General features: G+C 47.9%; 1 protein-coding gene across 3 annotated transcripts in view; it reads right to left on the bottom strand.

The window, feature by feature from the left end:
• Nucleotides 1–12500, bottom strand: part of MDGA1 (MAM domain containing glycosylphosphatidylinositol anchor 1) — a 429239-nt gene that overhangs the window by 218474 nt on the left and 198265 nt on the right. For all 3 annotated transcript variants that reach the window (XM_056568671.1, XM_056568670.1, XM_056568672.1), the window contains exon 3: nucleotides 1150–1324. In XM_056568671.1, coding sequence (XP_056424646.1) covers nucleotides 1150–1324 — 175 coding nt within the window. The remainder of the gene's footprint in view (nucleotides 1–1149; nucleotides 1325–12500) is intronic.

Genomic DNA, 12500 nt, shown 5'->3' with positions numbered 1-12500 from the left:
GGACTATGCTATATCACTAGGACTATAATATATCACTAGAATTATGCTATATCACTAGGACTATGCTATATTACTAGGACTATGCTATATCACTAGGACTATACTATATCACTAGGACTATAAAATATCACTAGGACTATACTATATCACTTCGGCTATAATATATCACTAGGACTATACTATATCACTAGGACTATAAAATATCACTAGGACTATACTATATCACTTCGGCTATAATATATCACTAGGACTATACTATATCACTAGGACTATAATATATCACTAGAACTATGCTATATCACTAGGACTATGATATATCACTAGGACTATACTATATCACTAGGACTATAAAATATCACTAGGACTATACTATATCACTTCAGCTATAATATATCACTAGGACTATACTATATCACTAGGACTATAATATATCACTAGAACTATGCTATATCACTAAGACTATGCTATATAACTAGAACTATACTATATCACTAGGACTATACTACTTTACTATTACTTCTGGTATAGACCAATGGTGATATATAGTGGTTATTACTTCTGGTATAGACCAATGGTGATGTATAGTAGTTGTTACTTCTGGTATAGACCAATGGTGATATATAGTGGTTGTTACTTCTGGTATAGACCAATGGTGATATATAGTGGTTATTACTTCTGGTATAGACCAATGGTGATGTATAGTGGTTATTACTTCTGGTATAGACCAATAGTGATGTATAGTGGTTGTTACTTCTGGTATAGACCAATGGTGATGTATAGTAGTTGTTACTTCTGGTATAGACCAATGGTGATATATAGTGGTTATTACTTCTGGTATAGACCAATGGTGATATATAGTGGTTATTACTTCTGGTATAGACCAATGGTGATGTATAGTGGTTATTATTGCTGGTATAGACCAATGGTGATGTATAGTCATTATTACTTCTGGTATAGACCAATGGTGTGTATAGTGGTTGTTACTTCTGATATAGACCAATGGGGGTCATGTAAATGTCACTGGACATATTTCTGTCCCTTTACTCCACAGAATGAGATCAGATCATGTTGAGTCCTGGTTGGGTTCACAGAAAGTCGAGTACACAATAGAACTGTGGGAATAATCTGGGCTGCCTTAAAATGACTTACACTGCACATCTACTCGAATGGACTTGATGGCGGGGACCCCAACCCCATTCTCGGCTTTACAATAGTATCGACCTCCCTGCATCCTCTGGACCTTCTCGATGCGTAATGTTTCGTTGTAGATGGAGGTCTCCTGGAACTTCTCTGATGCACTGCCTGCAGTTTTTGTCCACCGAACCTGTGAAATAAATGGAAACCTCAATTAATAACTGACCCTAAATGATATAGTAAAGTAATAAAAGAAAATAAAAGAGACGGTGAAGAAACAAACAAGGTGTTTATCGTAATTCAGAGATGTTCCACAGTCTTCTTACATTAACCTCTATCTGTCTGCCTGAGGTCATCTTGTCCCTCTCCCCTAAAATATCACCACCTATCAGCATATTTTCCAGAACTCTCTATGTCGGGTTTCCAACCATCAGCCTTCTGTTTCCTGTCTTTTCACAGATCAGTTCCCTTTGTTGTTCCAACACTCTTCATGTATCAGTTCCATCACAAGTATCTATCATCAGTCTCCAAAGTGCTTCTATCTCCATTAACCACCTAGGAGTTTCTAGAGGCCATCCATCACCAACCACCCATCAGTCTCCAGACTTCTCCCATCACTAACCACTCATCAGCCTCCAGGGTTCTTCCATCACTAACCCCCCCCCCTCAATCTCCAGGCTTCACCCATGACCAACCACCCAGTCTCCAGACTTCTTGTATCAATAACCACCCATCAGTCTCCCGGCTTCTCCCATCACTGATCATCCATCACTCTCCAGACTTCTTCCATCACTAACCACCCATCAATCTCCAAGCTTCTTCCATCACTAACCACCCATCAGTCTCCACACTTCACCCATCACTAACCACCCATCAGTCTCCAGACTTCTTCCATCACTAACCACCCATCAGTCTCCAGGCTTATCCCATCACAAACCACCCATCAGTCTCCAGGCTTCTCCCATCACTAACCACCCATCAGTCTCCAGACTTCTCCCATCACTAACCACCCATCAGTCTCCAGACTTTTTCCATCACTAACCACCCATCAGTCTCCAGGCTTCTCCCATCACTAACCACCCATCATTCTCCAGGCTTCTCCCATCACTAATCCCCCATCAGTCTCCAGACTTCGTCCATCACTAACCACCCATCAATCTCCAAGCTTCTTCCATCACTAACCACCCATTAGTCTCTCCAATTCTTCCATCACTAACCACCCATCAGTCTCCACACTTCTCCCATCACTAACCACCCATCAGTCTCCAGACTTCTTCCATCACTAACCATCCATCAGCCTCCAGTCTTCACCCATCACTAACCACCCATCAGTCTCCAGGCTTCTCCCATCACTAACCACCCATCAGTCTCCACACTTCCCCCATCACTAACCACCCATCAGTCTCCAGAATTCTTCCATCACTAACCACCCATCAGTCTCCAGGCTTCACCCGTCATTAACCACCCATCAGTCTCCAGGCTTCTCCCATCACTAACCACCCATCAGTCTCCAGACTTCTCCCATCACTAACCACCCATCAGTCTCCAGGCTTCACCCATCACTAACCACCCATCAGTCTCCAGGCTTCTCCCATCACTAACTACCCATCAGTCTCCAGACTTCTCCCATCACTAACCACCCATCAGTCTCCACACTTCTCCCATCACTAACCACCCATCAGTCTCCAGGCTTTTCCCATCACTAACCACCCATCAGTCTCCACACTTCTCCCATCACTAACCACCCATCAGTCTCCAGGCGTCACCCATCATTAACCACCCATCAGTCTCCAGGCTTTACCCATCACTAACCACCCATCAGTCTCCAGACTTCTCCCATCACTAACCACACATCAATCTCCAAGCTTCTTCCATCACTAACCAACCATCAGTCTCCAGACTTCACCCATCACTAACCACCAATCAGTCTCCAGACTTCTCCCATCATTAACTACCCATCAATCACTATACTTCTCCCATCACTAACCACCCATCAGTCTCCAGGCTTCTCCCAGCACTAACCACCAATCAGTCTCCAGGCTTCTCCCATCACTAACCACCCATCAGTCACCAGGCTTCTCTCATCACTAACCACCCATCAGTCTCCAGGCTTCACCCATCACTAACCACCCATCAGTCTCCAGGCTTCTCCCATTACTAACCACCCATCAATCTCCAGACTTCTCCCATCACTAACCACCCATCAGTCTCCAGGCATCTCCCATCACTAACCACCCATCAGTTTCCAGACTTCTTCTATCACTGACCACCCATCAGTCTCCACACTTCTTCCATCACTAACCACCCATCAATCTCCAGACTTCTTCCATCACTAACCACCCATCAGCCTCCAGGCTTCACCCATCACTAACCACCCATCAGTCTCCAGGCTTCTCCCATCACTAACCACCCATCAGTCTCCAGACTTCTCCCATCACTAACCACCCACCTGTCTCCAGACTTCTCCCATCACTAACTACCCATCAATCTCCAAGCTTCTTCCATCACTAACCACCCATCAGTCTCCAGGCTTCTCCCATCACTAACCACCCATCAGTCTCCAGGCTTCACCCATCACTAACCACCCATCAGTCTCCAGGCTTCTCCCATCACTAACCACCCATCAGTCTCCAGACTTCTCCCATCACTAACCACCCATCAGTCTCCAGACTGCTTTCATCACTAACAACCCATCAGTCTCCAGGCTTCTCCCATCACTAACCACCCATCCGTCTCCAGGCTTCACCCATCACTAACCACCCATCAGTCTCCAGACTTCTTTCATCACTAACCACCCATCAGACTCCAGGCTTCTCCCATTACTAACCACCCATCAGTCGCCACACTTCTCCCATCACTAACTACCCATCAATCACCATACTTCTCCCATCACTAACCACCCATCAGTCTCCAGGCTTCTCCCATCACTAACCACCAATCAGTCTCCAGCCTTCTCCCATCACTAACCACCATCAGTCTCCAGGCTTCACCCATCACTAACCACCCATCAGTCTCCAGGCTTCTCCCATCACTAACCACCCATCAGTCTCCAGGCTTCACCCATCACTAACCACCCATCAGTCTCCAGGCTTCTCCCATCACTAACCACCCATCAGTCTCCAGACTTCTCCCATCACTAACCACCCATCAGTCTCCAGACTGCTTTCATCACTAACAACCCATCAGTCTCCAGGCTTCTCCCATCACTAACCACCCATCAGTCTCCAGGCTTCACCCATCACTAACCACCCATCAGTCTCCAGACTTCTTTCATCACTAACCACCCATCAGACTCCAGGCTTCACCCATCACTAACCACCCATCAATCTCCAAGCTTCTTCCATCACTAACCAACCATCACTCTCCAGACTTCACCCATCACTAACCACCCATCAATCTCCAGACTTCTTCCATCACTAACAACCCATCAGTCTCCAGGCTTCACCCATCACTAACCACCCATCAGTCTCAAGGCTTCTCCCTTTACTAACCACCCATCAGTCTCCAGATTTCTCCCATCACTAACCACCCATCAGTCTCCAGACTGCTTCCATCACTAACAACCCATCAGTTTCCAGGCTTCTCCCATCACTAACCACCCATCAGTCTCCAGGCTTCTCCCATCACTAACCACCCATCAGTTTCCAGACTTCTTCTATCACTGACCACCCATCAGTCTCCACACTTCTCCTATCACTAACCACCCATCAATCTCCAGACTTCTTCCATCACTAACCACCCATCAGCCTCCAGGCTTCACCCATCACTAACCACCCATCAGTCTCCAGGCTTCTCCCATCACTAACCACCCATCAGTCTCCAGACTTCTCCCATCACTAACCACCCACCAGTCTCCAGACTTCTCCCATCACTAACTACCCATCAATCTCCAAGCTTCTTCCATCACTAACCACCCATCAGTCTCCAGGCTTCTCCCATTACTAACCACCCATCAGTCGCCACACTTCTCCCATCACTAACTACCCATCAATCACCATACTTCTCCCATCACTAACCACCCATCAGTCTCCAGGCTTCTTCCATCACTAACAACCCATCAGTCTCCAGGCTTCACCCATCACTAACCACCCATCAGTCTCAAGGCTTCTCCCTTTACTAACCACCCATCAGTCTCCAGATTTCTCCCATCACTAACCACCCATCAGTCTCCAGACTGCTTCCATCACTAACAACCCATCAGTTTCCAGGCTTCTCCCATCACTAACCACCCATCAGTCTCCAGGCTTCTCCCATCACTAACCACCCATCAGTTTCCAGACTTCTTCTATCACTGACCACCCATCAGTCTCCACACTTCTCCTATCACTAACCACCCATCAATCTCCAGACTTCTTCCATCACTAACCACCCATCAGCCTCCAGGCTTCACCCATCACTAACCACCCATCAGTCTCCAGGCTTCTCCCATCACTAACCACCCATCAGTCTCCAGACTTCTCCCATCACTAACCACCCACCAGTCTCCAGACTTCTCCCATCACTAACTACCCATCAATCTCCAAGCTTCTTCCATCACTAACCACCCATCAGTCTCCAGGCTTCTCCCATTACTAACCACCCATCAGTCGCCACACTTCTCCCATCACTAACTACCCATCAATCACCATACTTCTCCCATCACTAACCACCCATCAGTCTCCAGGCTTCTCCCATCACTAACCACCAATCAGTCTCCAGGCTTCTCCCATCACTAACCACCATCAGTCTCCAGGCTTCACCCATCACTAACCACCCATCAGTCTCCAGGCTTCTCCCATCACTAACCACCCATCAGTCTCCAGGCTTCACCCATCACTAACCACCCATCAGTCTCCAGGCTTCTCCCATCACTAACCACCCATCAGTCTCCATACTTATCCCATCACTAACCACCCATCAATCTCCAAGCTTCTTCCATCACTAACCAACCATCAGTCTCCAGACTTCACCCATCACTAACCACCCATCAGTCGCCACACTTCTCCCATCACTAACCACCCATCAATCACCATACTTCTCCCATCACTAACCACCCATCAGTCTCCAGGCTTCTCCCATCACTAACCACCAATCAGTCTCCAGGCTTCTCCCATCACTAACCACCATCAGTCTCCAGGCTTCTCCCATCACTAACCACCCATCAGTCTCCAGGCTTCACCCATCACTAACCACCCATCAGTCTCCAGGCTTCTCCCATCACTAACCACCCATCAGTCTCCAGACTTCTCCCATCACTAACCACCCATTAGTCTCCAGACTGTTTCCATCACTAACAACCCATCAGTCTCCAGGCTTCTCCCATCACTAACCACCCATCAGTCTCCAGGCTTCTCCCATCACTAACCACCCATCAGTCTCCACACTTCTCCCATCACTTACCACCCATCAATCTCCAGACTTCTTCCATCACTAACCACCCATCAGTCTCCAGGCTTCACCCATCACTAACCACCATCAGTCTCCAAGCTTCACCCATCACTAACCACCCATCAGTCTCCAGGCTTCTCCCATCACTAACCACCCATCAGTCTCCAGCCTTCACCCATCACTAACCACCTATCAGTCTCCAGGCTTCTCCCATCACTAACCACCCATCAGTCTCCAGGCTTCAACCATCACTAACCACCCATCAGTCTCCAGACTTCTTTCATCTCTAACCACCCATCAGTCTCCACACTTCTCCCATCACTAACCACTCATCAATCTCCAAGCTTCTTCCATCACTAACCAACCATCAGTCTCCAGACTTCACCCATCACTAACCACCCATCAGTGGCCACACTTCTCCCATCACTAACTACCCATCAATCACCATACTTCTCCCATCACTAACCACCCATCAGTCTCCAGGCTTCTCCCATCACTAACCACCAATCAGTCTCCAGGCTTCTCCCATCACTAACCACCATCAGTCTCCAGGCTTCACCCATCACTAACCACCCATCAGTCTCCAGGCTTCTCCCATCACTAACCACCCATCAGTCTCCAGGCTTCACCCATCACTAACCACCCATCAGTCTCCAGGCTTCTCCCATCACTAACCACCCATCATTCTCCATATTTCTCCCATCACTAACCACCCATCAATCTCCAAGCTTCTTCCATCACTAACCAACCATCAGTCTCCAGACTTCACCCATCAATAACCACCCATCAGTCGCCACACTTCTCCCATCACTAACCACCCATCAATCACCATACTTCTTCCATCACTAACCACCCATCAGTCTCTAGGCTTCTCCCATCACTAACCACCAATCAGTCTCCAGGCTTCTCCCATCACTAACCACCATCAGTCTCCAGGCTTCACCATCACTAACCACCCATCAGTCTCCAGGCTTCTCCCATCACTAACCACCCATCAGTCTCCAGGCTTCACCCATCACTAACCACCCATCAGTCTCCAGGCTTCTCCCATCACTAACCACCCATCAGTCTCCAGACTTCTCCCATCACTAACCACCCATTAGTCTCCAGACTGTTTCCATCACTAACAACCCATCAGTCTCCAGGCTTCTCCCATCACTAACCACCCATCAGTCTCCACACTTCTCCCATCACTAACTACCCATCAATCTCCAGACTTCTTCCATCACTAACCACCCATCAGTCTCCAGGCTTCACCCATCACTAACCACCATCAGTCTCCAAGCTTCACCCATCACTAACCACCCATCAGTCTCCAGGCTTCACCCATCACTAACCACCCATCAGTCTCCAGGCTTCTCCCATCACTAACCACCCATCAGTCTCCAGGCTTCACCCATCACTAACCACCCATCAGTCTCCAGGCTTCTCCCATCACTAACCACCCATCAGTCTCCAGACTTCTCCCATCACTAACCACCCATTAGTCTCCAGACTGTTTCCATCACTAACAACCCATCAGTCTCCAGGCTTCTCCCATCACTAACCACCCATCAGTCTCCACACTTCTCCCATCACTAACCACCCATCAATCTCCAGACTTCTTCCATCACTAACCACCCATCAGTCTCCAGGCTTCACCCATCACTAACCACCATCAGTCTCCAAGCTTCACCCATCACTAACCACCCATCAGTCTCCAGGCTTCTCCCATCACTAACCACCCATCAGTCTCCAGGCTTTAACCATCACTAACCACCCATCAGTCTCCAGACTTCTTTCATCTCTAACCACCCATCAGTCTCCACACTTCTCCCATCACTAACCACCCATCAATCTCCAAGCTTCTTCCATCACTAACCACCCATCAGTCTCCAGGCTTCTCCCATCACTAACCACCAATCAGTCTCCAGGCTTCTCCCATCACTAACCACCATCAGTCTCCAGGCTTCACCCATCACTAACCACCCATCAGTCTCCAGGCTTCTCCCATCACTAACCACCCATCAGTCTCCAGGCTTCACCCATCAATAACCACCCATCAGTCTCCAGGCTTCTCCCATCACTAACCACCCATCAGTCTCCATACTTCTCCCATCACTAACTACCCATCAGTCTCCAGACTGCTTCCATCACTAACAACCCATCAGTCTCCAGGCTTCTCCTATCACTAACCACCCATCAGTCTCCACACTTCTCCAATCACTAACCACCCATCAGTCTCCAGACTTCTTCCATCACTAACCACCCATCAGTCTCCAGCCTTCACCCATCACTAACCACCCATCAGTCTCCAGGCTTCTCCCATCACTAACCACCCATCAGTCTCCAGACTTCACCCATCACTAACCACCCATCAATCTCCAGACTTCTTCCATCACTAACCACCCATCAATCTCCAGACTTCTTCCATCACTAACCACCCATCAGTCTCCAGCCTTCACCCATCACTAACCACCCATCAGTCTCCAGGCTTCTCCCATCACTAACCACCCATCACTCTCATGGCTTCTCCCATCACTAACCACCCATCAGTCTCCAGACTTCTCCCATCACTAACCACCCATCAGTCTCCAGACTTCTCCCATCACTAACTACCCATCAATCTCCAAGCTTCTTCCATCACTAACCACCCATCAGTCTCCAGGCTTCTCCCATCACTAACCACCCATCAGTCTCTACACTTCTCCCATCACTAACCACCCATCAGTCTCCAGGCTTCTCCCATCACTAACCACCCATCAGTCTCCAGACTTCTCCCATCACTAACCACCCATCAGTCTCCAGGCTTCTCCCATCACTAACCACCCATCAGTCTCCAGGCTTCACCCATCACTAACCACCCATCAGTCTCCAGGCTTCTCCCATCACTAACCACCCATCAGTCTCCAGGCTTCACCCATCACTAACCACCCATCAGTCTCCAGGCTTCTCCCATCACTAACCACCCATCAGTCTCCAGGCTTCTCCCATCACTAACCACCCATCAGTCTCCAGACTTCTCCCATCACTAACCACCCATCAGTCTCCACACTTCTGCCATCACTAACCACCCATCAGTCTCCACACTTCTCCTGTCTTTCATTATCTCTTGTCATGGATGATGTTACCATCTCAGGCTCATTGACTTTGTAATGAAGATGATTTTCAGAGACTTCATATCCCCACATTACATAGAACATACGTCCTGCAGTCTATAATCTCCTGTATAGGGTCAGCAATGATACGACCTGCAGTCTATAATCTCCTGTATGTGGCCAGCAATGACACAACCTGTAGTCTATAATCTCCTGTATGTGGCCAGCAATGATACGACCTGCAGTCTACAATCTCCTGTATGTGGCCAGCAATTACATGACCTGCAGTCTATAATCTCCTGTATGTGGCCAGCAATGACACGACCTGCAGTCTATAATCTCCTGTATGTGGCCAGCAATTACATGACCTGCAGTCTATAATCTCCTGTATGGGGCCAGCAATGACCCAACCTGCAGTCTATAATCTCCTGTATGTGGCCAGCAATGATACGACCTGCAGTCTACAATCTCCTGTATGTGGCCAGCAATTACATGACCTGCAATCTATAATCTCCTGTATGGGGCCAGCAATGACACGACCTGAAGTCTATAATCTCCTGTATGTGGCCAGCAATTACATGACCTGCAGTCTATAATCTCCTGTATGGGGCCAGCAATGACACAACCTGCAGTCTATAATCTCCTGTATGGGGCCAGCAATGATACGGCCTGCAGTCTACAATCTCCTGTATGTGGCCAGCAATGACACGACCTGCAGTCTATAATCTCCTGTATGGGGCCAGCAATGACATGACCTGCAGTCTATAATCTCTTGTATGGGGCCAGCAATGATCCCACCTGCAGTCTATAATCTCCTGTATGTGGCCAGCAATGACACGACCTGCAGTCTATAATCTCCTGTATATGGCAAGCAATGACACGACCTGCAGTCTATAATCTCTTGTATTGGGCCAGCAATGATACGACCTGCAGTCTATAATCTCCTGTATGTGGCCAGCAATTACACGACCTGCAGTCTATAATCTCCTGTATGGGGCCAGCAATGATATGACCTGCAGTCTATAATCTCCTGTATGGGGCCAGCAATGATACGACCTGCAGTCTATAATCTCCTGTATGTGGCCAGCAATTACACGACCTGCAGTCTATAATCTCCTGTATGGGGCCAGAAATGACACGACCTGCAGTCTATAATCTCCTGTATGGGGCCAGCAATGATACGACCTGCAGTCTATAATCTCCTGTATGGGGCCAGCAATGACACGACCTGCAGTCTATAATCTCCTGTATGTGGCCAGCAATGACACGACCTGCAGTCTATAATCTCCTGTATGGGGCCAGCAATGACACGACCCGCAGTCTATAATCTCCTGTATGTGGCCAGCAATGATACGACCTGCAGTCTATAATCTCCTGTATGTGGCCAGCAATTACACGACCTGCAGTCTATAATCTCCTGTATGGGGCCAGCAATGATACAACCTGCAGTCTATAATCTCCTGTATGTGGCCAGCAATTACACGACCTGCAGTCTATAATCTCCTGTATGGGGCCAGAAATGACACGACCTGCAGTCTATAATCTCCTGTATGGGGCCAGCAATGATACGACCTGCAGTCTATAATCTCCTGTATGGGGCCAGCAATGACACGACCTGCAGTCTATAATCTCCTGTATGTGGCCAGCAATGACACGACCTGCAGTCTATAATCTCCTGTATGGGGCCAGCAATGACACGACCCGCAGTCTATAATCTCCTGTATGTGGCCAGCAATGATACGACCTGCAGTCTATAATCTCCTGTATGTGGCCAGCAATGATACGACCTGCAGTCTATAATCTCCTGTATGTGGCCAGCAATGACACGACCTGCAGTCTATAATCTCCTGTATTGGGCCAGCAATGACATGACCTGCAGTCTATAATCTCCTGTATGGGGCCAGCAATGATATGACCTGCAGTCTATAATCTCCTGTATGTGGCCAGCAATGATACGACCTGGAGTCTATAATCTCCTGTATGTGGCCAGCAATGACACGACCTGCAGTCTATAATCTCCTGTATGGGGCCAGCAATGATACGACCTGCAGTCTATAATCTCCAGTATGTGGCCAGCAATGATATGACCTGCAGTCTATAATCTCCTGTATGGGGCCAGCAATGACACGACCTGCAGTCTATAATCTCCTGTATGTGGCCAGCAATGATATGACCTGCAGTCTATAATCTTCTGTATGTGGCCAGCAATGACACGACCTGCAGTCTATAATCTCCTGTATGTGGCCAGCAATGATATGACCTGCAGTCTATAATCTCCTGTATGGGGCCAGCAATGATACGACCTGCAGTCTATAATCTCCAGTATGTGGCCAGCAATGATATGACCTGCAGTCTATAATCTCCAGTATGTGGCCAGCAAGGATACAGGTTGTCTTTGTGTCTCACAATTAGAATCATCTACCTCCCACAATTCAGGAAAAATTTGCTTCAAGAATCCCCGGAAAGTCAGACTGTGTCATTGCCTTAGAGGTGGATGTTATAGACAGAACATCAGACTCCGGGGACCATAAAATAATGCATCAAAAAGCTCTCACTATATTATACCGCATGTAAAAACCTTCCGCTACATAAGTAATAGATCCGAAGGAAGGGACAAAAGGACTTCTGCCGAAATCTGGGACAATCAATAGACCGGGAAGAATGAAAGGCGCCGGCCATCGCTCCTCTCTACAATCAATCCCCGAAGCTTTCATTATACAAATATATAAGAACCCGGGGATTGGATCCGCCACTGAAGGCTTTTAGAAGTAACCGAGCAGAGGTCCTCATTGTCATCCCGACAACTTAATATACCGTCCTGATAGACACGTCTGGGAGAACTCAATAAGGATTTACAATATGCAGCTACTCACAAAGGCATAAAAGGCATTTCTGAATATATTTATGCAGTCACGTGACACC

The sequence above is a fragment of the Hyla sarda genome, chromosome 3 (genome assembly GCF_029499605.1).
Source record: "Hyla sarda isolate aHylSar1 chromosome 3, aHylSar1.hap1, whole genome shotgun sequence".
In the NCBI taxonomy this organism is placed as follows: Eukaryota; Metazoa; Chordata; class Amphibia; order Anura; family Hylidae; genus Hyla; species Hyla sarda.
The sequence above is the reverse complement of the archived record's forward strand: the minus strand, read 5'-3'. Positions and strand labels throughout refer to the sequence as shown.